This window comes from Argiope bruennichi, chromosome 2 (assembly GCF_947563725.1).
Source record: "Argiope bruennichi chromosome 2, qqArgBrue1.1, whole genome shotgun sequence".
Taxonomy (NCBI): domain Eukaryota; kingdom Metazoa; phylum Arthropoda; class Arachnida; order Araneae; family Araneidae; genus Argiope; species Argiope bruennichi.
Window position 1 is genome coordinate 65,170,020 of NC_079152.1, and position 22,098 is coordinate 65,192,117.

Sequence of the window (22,098 nt, forward strand, 5' to 3'; positions counted from 1 at the left end):
TAATTTTGTTGGCAATATCTCTTCTTAAAAGGGAATTATAGAATCCTGTTCTTACTTGTGTTCTGATAATATTCCGTTGCGCAGTTAAGTTTTAAAATAAATATGATTTAAATTTTAGAGCATTAATAACAAGATAAACAATTTTTTATAAGATAAACAACTTTTTAATTGTTTCTATAAAGATCATGAAAAAGAATCCAACAAAGTTAATATATAATTACGCATCAAAACCATTGCATCAATTTAATTTTGAATTTATTGTCCATTTTTCACGTAGAAAAAGGTTTTGACGTTACAGCTTGGTTAAAGATACGTAATATCGTCTTTCACGGGACTGATAAGAATTGACTTTAATATATTTATTTTATTTACTAGATTGTATAACAGTTAATATAGATTAAGTATATACCATTGACATTTTAGAGGCATTATTGGCTACGGTATAGAAAATAGAAATACATTTTATTGGTTATGCTTGTAATTTAAAAGTCCAATAAAAAATTAATGCCCACAGGTGGTTTAATACAATAAAGGAGTAATTTAAACTTTGGTCATTAGAAATATTTGTTTCAATTAGAATCAATAAAAGGAATGATTTTAAACGCAAATGTATATAGTCAGAATGTTTTTATACTTTTGAGAACTTTTAAAGTAATTGGGTAATGAAAGTTATAAGTCTAATTCACGCATTAGTGCTAAAAGTTTATTCTAAAATATTTAAATAAATTATAGAGTAATATATTAAATGTCTTAATTAAAATATATAAACAAAATCCCGATCACACAACTGAGAATATTTTTTTTAAATTAAAAAATATAAAGATGTTTTAAAATTTCAATTCTTTTAAAGTGTTTCTATCAGAGTATCATGTACGTACGATTTGTTTTGATCTCCAAATTTTTGATAAAAAATATTTTAAATATATATTAACAAAAATATACTTAAAAATCTTTTAAAAACTTCTTTAAATCTCCTCTTTTTTTATTTTTATTAGTTATGTTCCATTTTCACAGATGGAACGTGAAAACGATGTCGAAGTATTTTTAAATGGTTGGTACTTGTACATATTACTAGTAATCAAATGAATTTGATACTAGTAACCAAATGCATTTGATACTAGTAACCATTAATACATTTGAAGCAAAATCAAAACATACAAATCAAATAAAAAGCACAAAAAATAATTCCTATGCTAATGATTTTTTAAAAATAATTACTTGGCTTAATATAGCTTATAGCTATGAGTTTCGAGTGAATTAAAGTCTTGATTCTAATTAAATATTGAATATTTGTAAAGCATAGTTAATAACTTATTGTGATAGTAAATAAAGAAAAAAAAGGCTGATCAAGGTTATTGTTTTCCATCCCTTAATTAATGACAACTGAAATCTAAATAATTATTTGGGTTGCATAAGATAAATAGCTAATTTAAGTTCAAAAGGCAAATTTCTGCATTTTTTTTCACCGATAACTATATCCAAAAGTATTTGATAAAATCTGTTGTGCTCCTTTATATAATTAAATACAATTTGGATATTGTATAACATACAAAAGTGATATATTCCCATGTACTTCAATTGTATGTTTTAGTAGGATTTCTTCCCATTGTACAGAAAATCCTTCTTCTCATTGTATCTTTACGTAAGTAAGTAATTACTAATGATTACTCTGGGAAAAAACTGAATAACTTTAACGTCTCGAAAGCATAGGCATAACTATGATTGAGCCCTAAAGTGCATTACCGATCACGACACAGCCCCACCCGTAAGACTCACGTCTCTTCGTCAGTAGAGGTAATCGGCAGCACATCATTTCTGTACCCATCATTGCAGTGAAAGCTAGCCACTATACTGGAAATTCTCATCCCTATATCTGAGATGACCACCCCCTGGTGGGAGAGTGGTCAGTAAGTAAATGACGAAAATGTTAAAAGCACAAAATTATTTGACAAATTATTGTAAGATAGTTTTCGTTCCAATATGATTTTATTCTAAGCTAGATGAAGCAAATGGATATTGCAATGAAACATTGAGGTTTAAGATGTGTTGTATAAACTAGTCATTTATATGCAGAGTTGAATTAATAGATTTAGGATCATGAAAAGTACAAATTTTCAAATCTTGAAAAGTACAAGTATTTACAAATTTTCATAAAGTCTATTAAATTTTTATTATGTTCTTTTTGTTTATTATACTTTAATTCTTCATTGCGTATTCCTTTTCTTCAACTGTATATTTGTGGTTGAACTATTTCAAGAAAAATAAATACAAAACAGTTTTGATCTTCTTAATTTTAAATGAGTTCATAAAAATTCATATTTTATATTCCTTCTTTTTACTGCTGTTATTGATATATTTTTGCGAACTGAAAGATGAAAATCTAACAGTAAATCAAATTATATCTTTTTAAAATACAAACGACTGGAATATTTTGATTTGAGGTTTTGCATCAAATTATAAAGATTCAATATTTTCGCTTCGTTTAGCATATCAACGAAACGAATTGCATGATTTAAAGAGTATTGCTTAGAAATGTCCGCTATTATATTGACCGAACAACTTAAATTCTAAGGACTTATTTACAAAGGAAGTTTATCAATATCAATTACAAGGGAAGTTTGTCAAAGAAACTTATTTTAAGGAAGTACAAATTTATGCTTTTGCTTAATGTTTTTTTTAGGACACTTCTTGTGTACAGCCGACCAGTCCGCCGCCAATGAACGCAGCAGGATCGACATGATTTGTAGCGGCTGACTGATATCTTTAGCTTTGTCCATCCATAACATTGACCGATTCATCAAACTGACATCCTTTTCGATGCAATTGGCCCCAAACCACAAACTGGTCAATTACTTAGCTTCCTCCTCATCTTCGTATTCACATATTTTCCTATTAAACAATTAACAGGACATTACTAAAAAAAATCCCCACGAAATTCTGAATATTTCTCAATTCTAGTTTCACAATAAGAGAAATCCAAATACTTCCAAACTTTCAAATAGTAAAAAACTGATAAAATGGTTTTTGCTGATAAAAAAACTGACAGTTTTTAACTTCATGTACATTTACAGAATTTTAAGATTATCTGGCACCATCAGAGGTATATAGGATTAAAATTACAATTACTAAAAAAATCCCCACGAAATTCTGAATATTTCTCCAAATTCTAGTTTCACAATAACAGAAATCCAAATACTTCCAAACTTTCAAATAGTAAAAAACTGGTAAAATGGTTTTTAATAAAAAAAAAAAACTGACAGTTTTTAACTTCATGTACATTTACAGAATTTTAAGATTATCTGGCACCATCAGTATTTTTGAGGACACTCTGAGGTATATAGGATTAAAATTGCAATTTGGGGCTAAATTAAAATGATATAAATTGGAGTTTCCAGCACACTGCTTTATCATGAGCCCTATATTTTCAAAAATATATAGAACATTTTACTGTTAATGGATCAATTTTTAAATTAGCAGGAGTGTATCCTATTCTATATTTGTGGGATTTTCTGAACATTAATATTTGGACTTAATTCTGAATTATATCACTATCCAGAATAATTTAGCCACTTAAAATTCCTCATAAAATATTTGACAGTCATAAGTCACAAGATTTATCAAGTCAAAATTCTGTTTGCACCTAAGAATAATTCAGCAAATGAGTTGAATATACCTTAAAACATAAATGAATGTGTGTTGTTGGAATGAATATAATGTAGAGAATAGTCAATAACTCTTGCATTCATAAATGGATATTTTGAGCTTTTATTTTCGATTTCTTAGAAAATTTCAAGAGAACAATTAATGAGAACAATGGAAATAATTGGAATAGAGTAGATAAGAACGATTTTACACCGATGTAGGACTTGATAAGATTTCGATGGATTTTAAAGCCATAGAAAAAGTGGCATAAAAATAAATAAATTTTCTTTTTAGCTAAGGTTTCCGTTACTCAGAAATCGATTATTGGTTGTTAAAATTGCGTTCTTCTGCAGCTTGTAAATCACTTTTAATAGTCAATAACTCTTGCATTCATAAATGGATATTTTGAGCTTTTATTTTCGATTTCTTCGAAAATTTCAAGAGACCAGTGAACGAAAACAATGGAAATAATTGGAATAGAGTAGATAAGAACGATTTTACACCGATGTAGGACTTAATAAGAGTTCGATGGATTTTAAAGCCATTGAAAAAGTGGCATAAAAATAAATATATTTTCTTTCTAGCTAAGGTTTCCGTTACTCAGAAAATCGATTATTGGTTTTTAAAATCGCATTCTTCTGCAGCTTGTAAATCACTTTTAAATATATTAGGATACCTCTTTCATTTTGCGTAAGAACCCATCATAAAGCTTTCACCATACTGTTTGTTTAAATTTTTACTATAACCAGAGGAAATGGTCTTCCGGAACTTTCTCGTATATTCTTTAATAAATGTATTCTCTAACAAACGTACTTCTGTATTATTAACCGCATGCCAATGGCGAACAATAGTTACGATAGAGCCTATTAGCGTACAATAATTGGAGATAATCGTTGGAATGCTATGCGGAACACGGAATGTGTATTTTTGACACATTTTTTTCCTACCGATTGAAATCAAAATTTGATATAGAACAACAATTGTAGACACAAAATTATATACGAAATCTCATATACTTAAATCATTGCGTTTTTGAATTACCGCGTTTACATGCTTATGAAAGTAGAGACCGACAGATTGTCAACCTCTAAATGGATTTGATTTCAAATTAGATAGGTATCTAGACTTCAGATGTTAAATCTGTATACCAAAATTTATTTACTGAACTCTTTTCTTTTTTGTAGTAATAATCTTAGTAGTATATTCGGAAAGCAAAAGAAAGACTAGCTTCCTCTGATTGGATTTCTATTAAAATTGGACAATTGGACAAAAAAAAAAAAAACTACAGATTGTTGTAAAGTCTATATACCAAATTCCTTAGTCTAACTCAAAGTGGTTTTGAATTATCGTGTTCACATATAGACAGATGGGCGGACAAACTGACAGTCATAATTTGAAAAATCTGTTCTTCGGCTCTAAATCATACAGATTAGTAAAACTCTCAAGTATGAACTTTTTTGTCTATTACATTACTTACTTATTTTTTTATACTTCCTATACGAAAAATAAATAATAATAAAAAAAAAAGATGTCAGATATAACAAGTCCCATCCTGGTACATGCGGAGAAACTTTTATTTCACCTCAATGACTCCCCAACAGCGAAGCAATATCTGGTGAAATTCAATGCGCTGGCACGTAAACAAACGTCCTCAAGTTTAAATTGGATAAAGATATTTTGCTTTTCTTGATTTTGTTTTACCTATTTCATTCCCTGAAGAGATATGTCCTCATATAATTCTTGCACTGCTTCAAAACAGAGCGTTAATCTATCAAATCAAACAAATCAATAATGTATTATGGGCTCCCTGACTTTTCAGATTTTAACACCAGGTCGTCTCAATATATAATTTGATCATATGTTACCATACAATGTTTCTAGAATACTCATATGTTATTGTTTTACTCAGTATATACATTGTATGGCCAAACCATACGGCCAAATTAAATATTAAGACGATCTGGTGATCAAATCTGAAAAGTCAGGGAAGGATCAAAGCTTCAAAACTGAGCATTTATCTACCAAATTAAAGAAATCAATAATGTATTACAGGTTTACTTACTTTTCAGGTTTGATAAGCAGACACCTTAATATTTAATTTGATCATATTTTACCAAACAATGTTTCTAGAATACTCATATGTTATTGTTATACATTGATGGTAGCATATGACCAAATTAAATATTAAGGAGATCTGGTGATCAAATCTAAAAATTCAGGAAAGGATCAAAGCTTCAAAACAGAGCATTTATCTACCAAATCAAACAAATCAATAATGTATTACAGGCTTACTGACTTTTAGGGTTTGATAACCAGACACCTTAATATTTAATTTGATCATATGTTACCATACAATTTTTCGCGAATACTCATATGTTCTACTCAGTTTCATTAATAATTGTTTACCTAATACGTAAGCTTAAACAACGCAAAATTGTGCTGCTACTTATAGTACTAGGAATTCATAATTTTTCACAATTATACTCCGAACTGTGCAGTACTGTATTCCTGTATTTTTAAAAAAAGCAGGCTGATTTTTTACTGTAACATAATTATAATCCAATAAGTTATAATTAAATTTTACTCTATGATTTTTTTTATTTTTATGAATTTGAAAATAAAAATAGATAACATAATTTTGATATTTTTCTCTTCAAAAACTGTTTTCATTATCTGTTTCAAATCAAGAAGGATTACTCAAAAATTAATTATTCTCAACAAGATGTCTATTTTGTGAATAATTTTCCTCAGAAATGCATAAAAACCAGCAATAAGGGTTCAAACACATATACATCAAAGAAACTTAAAAAAAAAGAAAAAGTGGTTAATCCTACGTTTCTTTTATGTCGTCGTTAAATCATAACTTTGTGTTGTACTGGATCCCGTCTGTGAAGCTTTGTGACACGCCTTTATTTAACATTTGTTTTACTTAATTATCATCCCACGTAATTGGCAACAGAAGCATGGAGCTGCTGTTAAATAGGCGATGTGTTTTTCATTTTAACAGGGCAAGTGCTTAAAATAATTGTTTTTCTTAAATCTCTTTTCATTTTGGACAGTGTCCCAAAAATCAACTATTAAAAGAAATTAAAAGAAGATAAAGATAATTAACAGAAACTTTTCGCAGTTTCTTCTTTGTTATGTTAGAAATAACTTGAAAAAGATTTTGAACTTAAAAAAATGAACAGAAATGATAAATATCTAATAATTTCTTCAAGACAAATAAATATATGTTTCTCATTATATAACACAATTGTTTTGCTATAAAGTTTCATTTTAAAAATGGAATGAGCCAAATTTTGTTTTTTCTTGGATTATTGTTTGAAAAAATCTAATATTTAACCTATCAGAATTTAAATCATTTAAATTAGAATCGTTCTGTATTACACAAAATAAAAAAGAATAACATTAAAATACAAATGTAAGGAAATTACTAATAAAGTCATTTTATATTCGCGATATACATATTAAATGCACGGAATTAATTTAACATTGAAACCCTTTGTATTTATTGTTTGTTGCTAGTGATACTGTATCCTAATAATATAGACGTTAATTGTATATGCATATATGCAATGGCATGTGTAGATTAAATTTGGCATAGTATTGTGGAGATACAAAAAAAAAATTCCATTAAAGATATTATGTACGCTTTTAAATATTCTGTTTTTTTTTTTTTCTAGTAGAATTTTTTTAAAGATAATCAGTTGATCTACAGTAAAAAATATTTTGAAATAATACATGAATACCCAATTTATTTTCCTCTTCATTTCTAGTTTGATAGAAATTAAGAATCTAGCAACATAAAATTAAAATGCTACTTCGATTTGTTGAAAAAAAATAATTAATTATGCTCTTTATTTCATAAATATAAAATAATATTCATTAATAAATACAAACATAAAATAATATTCATTAAATATAAAATATGAATCAAGAATTTGCAATCATACCTTCGTCTATTCAGAATAGTTTTCAAAGTAAATTTTTCTTGTAGAAGTAAAAAACAAAAGTTGAAGGCACCAATTCAGAGTAATCACTTGCATCTTAAGATATATTTTTTTTTACAAAGATATATATATATATTTTACATTGTACAAATTAATCATATTTTAAAAATTTATTTCTGCATAATTTTATTAATTCAATTAGAGGAAAATTAAAGAAGCAAGAAAAATTCATTATAAAGCAGAGCAATAAATAATATAATTTCTGAAGATGAATTAAAATAAAAAACTGATAATTTAGTCTAAAAATAATTTTTTGGAAGAGAAATTCTGCCATTTAATATTAGTTACAAATTTGCTATTTCTGATTTTATTTTCCGATGTTTATACGAATGAAAATATACAATATAAAAAATAATTAAAATTTTAATTCTTTGCGATCTCTTTATTCCATTAGACGAATTTTTTAGCAGTGTTTCGATGGTTTCTTCGATTTTCATATAAGATTAAAAGACTTCTATATTTTTATCTTCTGTTTCTACAGATGATTTAACGAAATCGGGCAAATGCTTAGTTTTGTAATCCACACATTAATAATCGAAATTCCTCATGCCATACGTCACATTTATATATACTTTGAAATATTTTATACTCGCGAATTATCCGAATATAGGTGATTATTTATAATTTCTATTCAATTCAATTAAAACGTAAAAGCTGATTAAAAACAAAAACAAAGTTAGGGTACAAGGTTGGAACTTAAATTAGGTAAACGTTTATTCTAATTAAAAAAAAAGTGTAAAATCGACATTCGCACGTCATATTTCGGTGGGGTTTTTTTCGGTGCTCATATTTTAACAGACACATACAAAAACACAACTTTATTGAATATTTGATGAATATTTATTAAATATTTAAAATGAAAGTGATTATTCCCACTAATTTGAAAGAATAAAATATGCAATTTAAACATTAAAATTTGATAGGAACCAATGATCTTTTACTTAGAGATTTCATTCTTTTAAAGAAGTATGCAGATATTTACATTAATTCACATAAAAAGTGCTTCAGACTATTATGTTCAAAAGTACATGCATTCCTTTATGTTTTTAATATTGCGATATTCTAGTGCTAATACATTCGATTTTACTAGTACTATAATTTCTACTTTATCTTAAAAAGCATTCACAATATATTGAGAAATATTTTAATTTCGAAAAATCATAATAAAAATTTTAAGAAATTTAAACCTTAACTAAAAATTCTAAAATTTTCAAATGAGTGAACTAGGCAAAATGGCAACAATCTATTGGAGAAATAACATAGATGCGTAATATAAGTCCTCCAAAAATGTCTGTATTCAATTCATTAAAATCTAAGTATACAACTTGATTTTTTTTTCTTTTTGCGTTTCGCAATTACTTTTGCATGATTTTCTAATTTTACCTGAAGTTTATTTGAATATTTGAAAAATCTTTTTGTTAATTAAAATGGGGAACGGTATATTTTAAATTTAATAATACCAATAAATGAAATAAATAACTTTAATGAAATTCTTATTTTAAAATTTCAATTTGCCATAGAGTTTTGGAAAACAAAAGGGATTCATATATATAGAACTTCAAAAATTTGTCCTCACACTTTTCTCAAACCTAAATTAGAAAATATAAGGATTTTTCAGTCTTAATATATTCTATGCGGGTGTATTTCGTCGCAGATTTACGCATGCAGCCGGCGTTAAATCTGTTCTATACGTACTTTTACGTGAATGGCGATCTAGTGACAAACTGCACAAAATGTAAAAGTACACTTTCCGAATGCAATGTGTTAAATAATTTTAAGCACATAAATGAATTACATTTTAATTTTTCACAAGGTTACAGATGAATATTGACAATTGCACCGATTCTCACAAAAATGTGAAAAATATAATAAATCTTCAAAAATTCGAACTTAAGTTGCCAGGACTAAAATCTCAAAAAGACTTTTAAGATGATTTAAAAATGTTAAATGCAAAAATTGTGTTTTATTATTTTTAAGCACAAACAAATAATTTGCAAAAAAAGTTACGTATCTCAACATGAAATTTTAAAATCTGAATGAATTTTTTTAATAATAATCACCATAAAAATTTATAAATAAAATATTTAGAAATGATGTTCCATGAAAACATTTTTAAAAAATCTGAATTAAAAAAATTAACACAACGGATGGAGTTTTGAATCAAATGCCATTATGGAATTTTACTTTACGAATCAATACATTGTAAATATTTAAAATTCCCCTTTCTTCAAATAGTCATTTTGTTTAAGCTGAAAATATTGCATTTTTAAATTATTTGCTGAAAAAAGAAAAATATAGCTTTTAACATGATCAATGAATTAAAAAAAAAAAGTTATTTATCTGAAATGATACTCCTACATTACAAGCTCGTGTTAAACTGTATAACAAATTACTTCTTTTCGTGCTGATAACTGAGACACGTTTTAGTTTAAAAGTGATTTATCATTCGATTCTCTTGTTATATGCACGCGACTTGCTTACATTTGTTTTACATACGTGTGCTTTACAGAAGAATTAAAATGCATTTCACATATACATTGGCAGGGTGCAATTTTCATTTACAGCGTGGGTGAGCAAATGAGATTTTCAGTTTGGGCTATTCAGTTTCGGTCAAACTTGTTTTTAAAAGACGATCTGAGTCATATGAACCAATCTTTTGAACGAAATATTGATTAGTATGTGATATGAATTATAATGACTTTGATATGCAATAAAGCCGAATTTACCTGAAATGTAAAATAAAAGAGTTTACGCGACAAATTTGGTTAATAAATTTATGAATTCGAAACACAACTTTTTCTTTGCAATTGATAAATAATGAAATACATTTTTTTAAAAATTAATAGTTGCATTTTGAAATATTTTTCATAATTTAATGATATGAATGGAACAATATTGAAATACTTTCCGAAAAGTAATGTGAAATTTTCAATAGTTTGGCTTTTACACAATTCGCTTATATAAAGACAAAATTAAAGAGGGAAATATTTCTTTTGTTGATAAAAAATAAACCGTATATTATTATATAACAGAAATTATTATATAAAGAAATTAACCGCATATTATTATATATTATTAAATAACAGAAATTATTACATAAAGAAATTAAAAATGTGAAATTTCATTTTGTATTATCTTGTATTCTACTCCTCAATTACTTATATTTGGGATTTTATTCAAAATCAAAACCTTATACCAATTTCAAAATTTTAATTATTATTACATTCGGTGAAGGTTTAATCCATCAACTCAACAATTCCATTAGAAATTAAAATTTTTATTTTATACTTATTCTAAAACATATTTTGTTATAAAATACTGTCTTGAGAAAATTTTTAGATTACAACTGCACATTAAATAATACTCCTTGTGCATACATATTAAATATCCCACTAAATATATGTTACAGCCGTAATAAAATTTAATCATCTGCTTTAAAATGAAGTGTAATGTTACTTTATATCATAGATATCTGTGGATATTTAAAGGATGTGAAAGGCAGTTTAGAATGGCTGGATCAAATATTATTTTATATTTTCCAATAAATTCTCATTTCTCTATTAAATTTTTTTAGTTGTGCCTTCATATAATAAATGAAAACTAATTATTAAATCGAATGATTAATAGCTATATATATATATATATATATATATATATATAGCTATGTATATATTAATAGCAAAATATAGGTCAATTTGTTTTATTCTAAAACGAATCTTAATAAATTTTTATTTATATTTCTATGCTTTATTTTATTTCAATTTGAATTTATTTCTTGTTCAATATAAATATCTTATTATAAGGAGAAGAACTTGGAAGAATAAGTTCTGGCTTTTTTTCCAAATAAAGTTTATCAGAGTAGAAAAAATATTTGAGTAAAATAAACAAGAGTTTTTAATTTTTCAATATTTTTATATCCATTTTTAATTAGACTGCCATAGTAAAATAGACAAAATTGATGAAAATAATATTATCGTTTAAAATAATTTTACAAAAATCTGTTATATATGTTTAATTTCAAAATGATAAATATGAAATCTGGAATAAAATCTCGGTAATAACTCTATCTAGAGAAAATCAAAAAAATCCTGAACTCTTTGGTTCTTATAGTTATATATAAGTAGTTTAAAAATATCTAGTCGAAATGAAAAAGTTTCTAAAAAACAATTCTTTTCTCTAAAAAAATATGTTAATTTATTTATTTTAAGTTTCTGAGCTAATAAATGTTTTTAAAGATAAATAGATAGCTTCAATCTTCAGTTGAGATTTTTTTGTTTTGAAAATCGCAACTAGCTGTGGAATTAAATTCTTTAGAATTTATTAAGTAACGAAACTGAGGAATAAAACAATATATAATTTAAATATATTCAAGCTTATTTTATTTTCAATTTTAAAAAAGCCAATACTACAATTTTTTCCAACTTATTTTGCTATTTTAAATTTAATAAATAAATAAGTTGTCATTAAAAATTTCTTCTAACGCATGAGCAATGAAAATATTAAAATAAAAATGTTTCAACCTCAGATAAGAGTGTTAACTAACATAATTTGGTAAAATAAAATTTTATCAAAAATGAAGAACTTAATAGGAAAAAAAGCGGAGCTTTCTTTCTAATAACCTCTCTTTATATATTTTATTATAACCATTCGCAGCCTTAGATTAATTTTAATAAAATCATTAGCACAATTCTGTGAATGAAAGATCAGATACATATTTTTAATAAATACTTCTGAAAGATTTCCCTTGAAAATTTATATTATCGATCTCTGCTAACTTTGCTTTTCATAATATCGTTTCTTTAGTTGCATGATGTATTCATTAATTATATATCGATGTAAACTTGAACTATATTTATAAGTTACGCTCATGTACGCATGTTACTTCTAAAAGTAAAACCTTCTTTTTAAAAAAAATGTTATGTTTTCGTTTCAGTTGTTTTATTGACAGCATTGCATTGGATCGGATTTGCTACAAGATTTATATGTCTTTAAATGCCCAAACTGTTTTATAATAAGATAAGTAGTTTGAAGTTTCGATGTCTTCATAGAAAAATTCTGTCTATAAATACGGTATATTCTTCATGATAATTATGTGTGCTTTTATCTTTCGTTTGTTAAAAAAAAGTTACTGATATGAGAAATTACTGTAGTATTTAATTAATAACGATATTTGAAATCAAACGATAAAAAATGAATTTCCTTTCGACCAAACATTGAACTTCGACTTCCGCTAACATAAATATTTATTATTTATTTATTCACTGCTTGTTTTTTAATTTTCCTGCGTGGAATCTTAATGTTCATATCAGTCTTTTGAAATAATTCCGTATTTTTTATTGGTTATTTTGTAAACTCATAATTCAAACTTTCATAGCACAATAAAATGTATTATGAATAAGATTGTAGAATTTTTTGAATTGTCACTGTATTTTTGGATCTGTTTTGATCAAAAGAACAAAGTTTATCAAATTTAATTTTTTTGAGGTCTTAAGGAGATTTCTTCTAATAAAAATCAAACTTTCGGTTCGAGAAACCTGAATTTATATTTAATCATATCTTCTATATTTCAGTTTCTCGATTAGGCACCTGATTTTTTTCTTGTTCTGTTTTATGCTTAGAATTAAAATTCATCATTATATGGAAAATAGTTTTGGTTTTGGTAATTGCGGATTGATTACATTTTTAAACCATTTGATGAACCATTCTTGTATAATAATCCATTACAATTTTTATGGATATATGTTTTTAGCAAACTGCAATTTTTTAATACCTTATATATATTTTTTATCAATATTGAGATTTTAATAGTTATTTCTTATCGCAGAACACATTATGAGAAAAGCAATTCTCCCCAATGTTTTTGATAAGTCTTTATAATGATATTCTCAAAACCTATCAGTTATAGAATTTTGCGATGACTTTAACATTAAACAAAATTATTTCTAAATTTTATGGTCTTTAAATCAATGCAAATTTGATTGAAATTCTAGAAAAACAAATCCGATTATGTTAAATTATCTTTAACTAACTATTTTATTTCTACGTCTTTTTATATAAATTCTATAGGGTTCTTTTTATATAATGTTATATAATTATGTTTATGTTATATAAATAAAAGTCTGTAAGTGAATGCTAAAAGAACTGAACATTTTAAAACCAAATTATTATTTGCGAATACAAGCAACAATTTATGAAATACGAATCGTTCTTCACAATTTTATACATTTCTAAATTTAATAAAATAATGTAATAGAAATTATGGAAACTATAAAATTAGAAATACATTAATATGTATATTTATATAACTACATATAAGCATATTTTATCAATTTGTATGGAACTATCATTGTTTATAAGGCGAATTTCGGATGAATTTGAACTTTTATTGGAGAAAAAGTATTAGACTGGAAAAAAAAAAAAAAAACGCATTTTAGCAATAATATTGAAACACGTAATTTCATAAAAGTAACATGTGTTAGTAGTAATTATCATCGAGTTAAAATATGTTACAAATAATTCGATCGGTGATTATAAGAATACTAAAGCAGAAGTATTCTAGTTTAGATTATATTTTTTCATAAATGTATGTTAATAAACGATATATTTGAAGAAATAAAAACATCTGCATCTAAATATTAATAAAATTTTAAAAAAATTCCAAGAATGTGTCTCATATAGACATAATGATATACATTATAGAATTTAAAAATATATGTATATAAATTTTGAGAGTATAAATAACTGTTTATTGAAAATTTCTTTAAATAATATAAATTTCTTGTTATTGAAAATAAAACTACAAGTTGGTTACGATAATATTGAGATAGCAACCATTTATATAAATTAGAAAGCAAAATATTGCCCACAGAATTTTGATAGAAGACGTAGTTTTGTATTTATTCACTTAAAACAATATTTTATGAAATTGATAAAAAAATTAAAATCTATCAAGGAATTTGCAAATATACAACTAGTTCTTTATATGAACAAATTTCAATACAAAGTATCTTTCAATTATATTTTTACGTATAATATACACTGCTTGCCGACTTCTAAAAGCCCAAACTAGTTCCGATTTTATAAAAACTTCATGAGTCACGAAGTGAGTTTTATTAAAGCATCGTGAGTGAAGTCATCCTTCTCTATGACTTCATATAAAATCACTTTGATTATTTTATTTAAATATTTGTTATTTTTGAAAATTCAAAATTAACAAATAGGCATCATTCCCCCCCTTTTTTTTTGCAGCTGCTCAACTGTTGTTTGGGGTAGCAGCTGTTTTTTCGTAACTGTCAAATAATGTATAATTTGCCGAGATATATTTATCCTGTAACGGTTTGTTTTGAGAAGAACGAAATAGTGTTTTTTTAAACATAATAAAAGTATTTAGTAATATTTTTAAAGGATATATAACGTTATTACAGATGCAACTTATGCCAGAAATAACATCATGCATAATATTCAATAATGCCGATTGTAACAAATGCAAGGTTTCAAACATCTTGAAATAAATTAAAATGTCACTTTTAAATGATATCATTTAATTTTTACTTAGATATTTTATAAACGATATTAAATTTCGTTATTTTAAAGAGAATCTGAGTTATTAAACATTAGCAGTCTAAAAATCTATGTAGCCATCAAACCCATGTATTTTTCAGGCCATATTTCCATCGTTAATAATATATATATATATATATGTATATGCTTTTATTGTGAATGTTTTGTTATTCGTTAGTCTCCAGAAAAAAATCCCGTACTGTTAATTGTTAGTGATTTCAGTCAACTTTTTACCATTATAGCGAGTTCCATAGTTGCTTCTGCTAGGAATATCCGGCGTCGAACTCCGAAAAACGTGAGACGGTATTGCAAAAGGCCGGACAATGACATCTATGCATCGCAACTTTCCATCAGTGGGCATCTTTCACTGACAGAAGGGGCCGGTGCTTTTGGGTTTTCTTCATGGATGCATAGTTTGCGTACTTGAATGCAAAACGAGAGGCATTTGTTTTCGGATTCGTTCAGCTCTTTTCGTCCGCTGCGCTCATTGGACGAGCTGACTACTTTACGTATGCCCTCTCATCCTAAATATGGCAAACGGCTGACTTCAGAGCGATCCGGTTTAATGGAAGTGCGTGGTTGTTGTCTTTGCACTGCCCACATTGGAAATTGAGGAACACATCGGATCAAGAAAGTGCAAAAAATGGCAGTCAACAAATGAAATTGTTTTTCCGGAAACAAAGAAAAGATTGTTTATGGTACATCGATCACACTTCCTGGATAAAATAAAAGAGATGGACTCAAAGTAAATTGAATGTAGTAATATAGTGCAAAGCCAGCTCAAAAATGAGTATTTATGACAAAACAGTTTTTGTAAAATAATATCAGAAAAAAAATTCTAATGCCGTATTTATCACTGATCAGTACTGATTTCGGTCAAAGTCGGTTCAATTTTGGATATCAAATCGCAACAATCTAGGCTCATTTTATAGTGGCGAATTAGAAATCCATAATAAAATTTTGTTGAATCCCATTTACATAATTAATTTATATTGATTTTATAATTATATGAAAGGCGATAAAAATTTTCGAAATTTTTTCAAATTCAAATTGTTAGTTAGACCTTACTTTATTATTCTAATTTCCTTTTTAAATCAATTTGAAAAAAAAATGAAATTAAAAAAATTGAACAGCTTTTAAAATTGAACAATGGACACCAGTTCAATTATTTCAACAGTCAATAATAGATTTATAATTCATTTTTTTCATTTGTTTCGAATCCTATATTGAAAAAGGAAAATATTTAAATTCAGGTAAACTTAAAAAAATATACTTACTTATTTTTTAAAAAACTAATATGTGCGAAATTTTGAATGATCCGACAATCCACATGACAATTCACGGAATTTTATATTTAAAATGTTATTTAATGTCCCAATAAAAATTCACACAAAAAATTGGAATACAGAAATAAACGCATTTTCTAATAAGATTCAAGTGGCCTTCAGAAAATACAAGCAGAAGTAGTTCAATGTCAATAATTTTTACAATGGCAGTAGAGATAATAAACACCTTATGAATCTTTGGTTCCGAGTTCAAATTAATCAAAGAATAAAAAATTATAGAATAATTTTTCATAATTTTAAATTTGATTCTTACTATGTTAAAATGAAAAAGCCTAGTTATTAATACACATCTTCTCCAAGAATGTCATTAAAGAAAAATACATCAGGAGTTTTTCTGTGTAAGAATTTATGAAAAGATGAATAAACAACGGAATATTATAAAGATTGTACATGAAGAAATGATATAAATTTCAGCGTAATAAGAAATCAACAAAGCAGATAAATATTCTAAAAAGAAAAGAAAAAAAAAAAAGAAAACAATTAATAAAAATTTGATGATATTTACTGAGTGATTATCTTGGATGCTGCATTTTCTGAGATATAACGTGCTTTATATAATTCCGTTAAAAAATAATTTAAAGAATTTCAAATGGATCAAACAAAATTTACTTTGATAACGCTTTTTATTCTACAAATTAGTCTAAGTAATATAAAGTCTGCAAAAGATTATAAATTCTTTTTAGAACATTTTAAGTTATGTTTGTTCATTATTTTCAATTAAGAGAAAGGCTTAGTATAATCCATTGAGATAATTTATTGTGTAATTTATGCAGAAATGTTTGAAAACTATTGAAAATTCTGAAGCATCATTCTGATTATTCAAGAATTTTTGTAATTCACAAGAAAGAAAATATTCCAGATAAGAATTTATTTTAAAGAAATTAACCAAAATGGAATCTTACATGTCTAAATAGGAGAGATTTGATATACCTCTACTGGATTTATCGAGAAATTCCATTTAGCATTTTAAATGTTGATAAAAACTACTATGTTTACCGCTGTAAATCCAGTTTTTCAACCGTCAACTGACGAAACTACCTGTGAGTAAGCCATGTTTTTAAAAAAAGGAAAAAAAAAAAAAAAAAAAAAAAGGATATGATTAAGTAAGTAAAACGCTACGTGAATCAAAACATTGTCTAAAATTGGAAAAACAAGTAGTTTTATATGATATTCAAAAAAGGATTATGAAAAATTATTAGCGTCACTTCAGAAATGCCTTAAAATTTGAGATGGTTTAAAAAGCAATTATCTATGGAGCTTTAAAACAATGGGGCGAATTTTTTTTATTCTAATCAAAATTTATTTTCCATGATATTCTGAAACGGTAATCAGTTTCAAGTCTTTTGTTGGAAAACCTAAATATATATCTATTTCGTTGTCATATATAAAATTCCTAATTAAAACCCAGATGCATTTAGATTTAAATTGCTTTCTTTCATAAAACTATGTGTGTTTTGCTAAAATTAATTTAAAATTCAATTTTTCTAGCGAAGAAAACGATTACAATAGGCAAATATTGACATTTTGCAAATATTTTTGCTACGGAAAAATATTACTGTTTTAAAAATGTGTAAAAAATGTAATTATATGTAGACACTTATAATTCAATGGATTCAGTTCATGTGACGTAATAAACACATGACAAGAGTGATTGCGCATGTTATCTGACTTCTAAATCTTCGCCTTCGTACGCTGTAATGTAATGTTATACACATTTTCCTTTTTCAAGTAGCACAGTAGATCTGAAATTCAAATCAATATTATGAATTTTATATGTATCATATGATTATGAACTGACTTTTTTCTGAATGAAATAATGGTGATAAATTGAAACGCAAATTAAGTCTTTAGAGATACTCTTAGTTACATAGCACAAATAGAACCTTGATTAGGTAAGTTTTTCTAAGTATTTCTTTCTACTTTATAAATTTTGAGAATAACTTTTTTTTTAAATTTAGTAATTGCGTCTTATTTAACTTGCAAAAAAAGTTAATTCATAATAATTTGACAAGTTTATCATGTATCATTTTTTAGGGAAGTAAATTACATAATGCAAAAGGTTTTCTTATTTATACTGTAAAACTTGTGCCTTTAAAAACCAGCTGGTTTATTGGAAAATATTGATTGAATTTTTTTTCAATTAAATATCCTTTGTACATAATTTGATGCTCACGATTCTAAAAACAAGCATTTTTAAACGTGAAATTGTGATAGGCATAAAAGCAGTGTTATTTTAACAGCCCTACATCTTTTCTATCTACTATTTACACGATCCTAAAGTCAAATAATATCGCAGTGCCAATGAAAAATAGTCCTCCAATTAATAAAAAATCTAATTTACTTTATCTTTCTGGGTAACGCATTTCACTTTCTTGTTATACAAACAGCGGAAATAAATAGATAAATCTTTTCTTTTTTTTTCCCTTTGCTTTCGGCAATAGGAGAAGATCATATAATTAATTATCTGATGAAACCATGAAAATAATTTGAATTTCATTGATACAAAAAATCTTGTTTGAAAACTAAAGAAAGTATTAAAAAAATTGTGAAAGTTCAGAAAAATATTTTTTAAACAATTCTCAATTATTAGTATCTTCAATTTTTGGAAATTTAAAATGGTGAAAAAAATCAGTTTCGTGTAATCATATTTTTGAAAATTATCAAGAATAAAAGCGGAAATTTCATTTAGTTTTTAAATTATTAAAATTCTAATTTTTAAGTTACTAAAATTCTAAATAATTAGAAGTTCTTCAAAGGATACACATTTCCACCTTCAGCGAATATTTGTGCCAAATTCAGTAATTCAAGGGCAAACGGTATGGCTATAGATTGCCAACATACATACATATAAATATAATTCTACTTTATTATTAGCAAAAAAAAAAAAAGTGTTTTAGCTTTACTTAAAGCAAACAATTCGTTTAGCTAAAAACTTTTTTTTTTTTTTTTGTTAATTGTTTAAATTTTCCCTGAAATTCATGAATAAATTTTTGAACAAATCTCTTTTTAACTAAAATAGCTCATTCGCCCAGTATTGATTCCTGAGAAAAATAAAAGGTCAGTAAAGTTATTAATTCAATGGAATGTAAAAGCTGTATAAGTGAGTACGGAAGTGAGCCGACTTGCCATTTGCGAAACTGCATATCGTATAATCTCTACTTATTAACTATTTCACAGCTTTTGTATAGCCACACACCTTCTATTCTATTTCTATTGTAAATTAGATGAATAACAGGCAAACAAAACTGCTACTCTTTTTTAAAAAAATTCTTTTTTAATCGCAAATAAAAGAATTAGAAAGGAATATTTCTACCCCCCCTCAAGCTCTTCCATTCCTCGTTTTCTAAAAAGAGGTATGAATACGAGAGTTTTGTGAGAAACCTCCCCCGCCAGAACGAATAAGTCTCGTGTGACCTTTAAAGTTTGCCATAATCTCTCTTAAATATCATAGTTAGGAGATTTTAATTTTCTTACAGGTTCAACACCAACGCAAAGTTTCGAAGTGTTCGTTGTAATTGATTCATGGAAATGTTAGCTCCGAGAAAGCTACATTCCTCTCGCTCAAATTGAAGTAAAGAAAAATAAGAAAATATTCAAAAGAAAATGAGAGAGAAAAAATCATTGCAAATATTTGAAAATCCTCTAAGCAAAAATAGTTTAATTTATTTGGCAAATAAATACATTCATATTTGTTTTCAGATAGTAAAAAAAAATTCCTTCCAAATAAGACATTCATTTTACTACGAAATGAATAATAATAATAATAATAATAAAAAAGATGCGTTTATATGCATGAGAAAAACATAATTAATTTGCATAAAAAATAATTATACATGAAATTTGCCATGAATGCTCACACATTCAATAAATAAATACCGAAATCAAATATTTCTTTCAATTTTCCCGTACAAAGTTTAAAATTTAAGGTCATAAAGTAAATATAAAGAATGATTTGAAGATTAAATAATGAAATGCAAACTTAGTTTAATCTATACTTATATAAAGCTCAATGTGTGTGTGTGTTGGCGCTCTACAGACCAGACCGTTTGACCTACAGCTACCACATTTGGTACATGTATACCTTGGAGGTTGGGAATGTGCACCTGGGGTTTTTTTTTGAATTTTTAATTAGAATTTTAATTATTAATTAAAAACTAACTTTCCCGAGAAAAAAATATCCATTTTTTCCCACCGCCAAATAAGTTAGGCTTCAGTTATTTTTCCCACGCTAATACGGTTAGGCTTAAGATTTTTCGGCTGATTTTTTCAAACGATTCTATTTATTTTCTTAATGTTTGATGCATTTAAAATTAAATACTGTTAAATAATCGACCTTTCAGATTCATTCTCAAGTACTTTTGAATTAAAATAAAACAGAATAAAGGAAATTAAAAACTTCTAATCTGCATAGCGTTATCCCAACTGGCGTAGAAAAATTCTCGCATTTGCGTTACCATAACTGGCGTTGAAAATTCACGCATGCTTATTGTATTCTGATTATTGACAACTATTTCCAACGGATGCGGACTTGGTTTAAATTATTTTTAGGTTAGTTGTATACTTTTGCAATTAAATTGTATTTATGTTAGTTATATATTTTTCGTATATGCTTATAGTTTTAAGGACATCGTTTTTTAAGTAGCTTTTTTTAAACCTGTTTTCAACCGATTATTTTAAACGATTCTGTTTATTTTCTCAGTGTTTTATGCATTTAAAATTAAACAATGTTAATTAATCGATCTTCTCATGCTGAATCTGAGAAAATTTTGTGGACGAATTCTTGAGATATTAAATAAATTAAGAAAGATATTCTTTAGTGCCCATAAAATTTAAACGCTCATCGACTGTTTCAGTGACTCTGACTGTGAGTCTCTATTCAGTAATCATATTATTAAAAAAATGCTTTGTTTCAATAAAAAATATTATTATATTAATTGCAGATTAATCCTTTTCTCTTTAATTTAAAGCATAAATTCTACGGGAGCTAACAGAAAATAAGAGAGATACATATTACGTTATGACTGAAGACCCTTATAATATTATAAGTGAATTATATGACTATCAAAATTTGAAGTTTTAAAATATTTTGATGAAAAAGCTATTAAAGTAGGAATTACATAGAATATTTAATTATTAAAATTTTAATGAGCATTAAGATTGGCGAACTGGCTGGTCGCGACTAGTGATGAAATAAATGGGTGAAATTCAGCTTTTGTCTTTACAAAAAATATTCTAGTTTTCTATCAAATGTTGTGCTGAAATCAAAAACAGGACGATTTTTTTTTTCTAGAGAACAAATGCCATATTACTGATAAAAGAAATAATACCGATATAGCTACAGAAATGAATTCCATTTTTTTTTCAGAGGATGGAAAAGAAAAAAAAGGTTTTCCTAACCATAAAAGATAAATTCGGAATATTTTACTGAGAGAATTTTTACTTGGGTTTTTTTTTTTTTTTTTTTTTCACTTTTAGAGGAGAAACTTTTCTTCGATCTCAAAATTAAAAAAATAAGGCATTAACTATTCGCAATAGAAAAG

At 26.2% G+C, this 22,098-nt stretch overlaps 1 protein-coding gene across 2 annotated transcripts in view; it reads right to left on the reverse strand.

Annotated features, from left to right (window-relative positions):
* Window positions 1–22,098, reverse strand: part of LOC129962047 (early growth response protein 1-like) — a 38,938-nt gene that overhangs the window by 6,797 nt on the left and 10,043 nt on the right. Inside the window, exon 1 of one of the 2 annotated variants that reach the window (XM_056075741.1) lies at window positions 15,447–15,643. The exons of the other annotated variant lie outside the window; for it this stretch is intronic. Within the exon in view, the coding sequence (XP_055931716.1) occupies window positions 15,447–15,573 (127 nt within the window). The 5' untranslated portion in view covers window positions 15,574–15,643. Of the gene's footprint in view, window positions 1–15,446; window positions 15,644–22,098 lie in introns of those variants that run through there. 2 annotated transcript variants of the gene reach the window in all.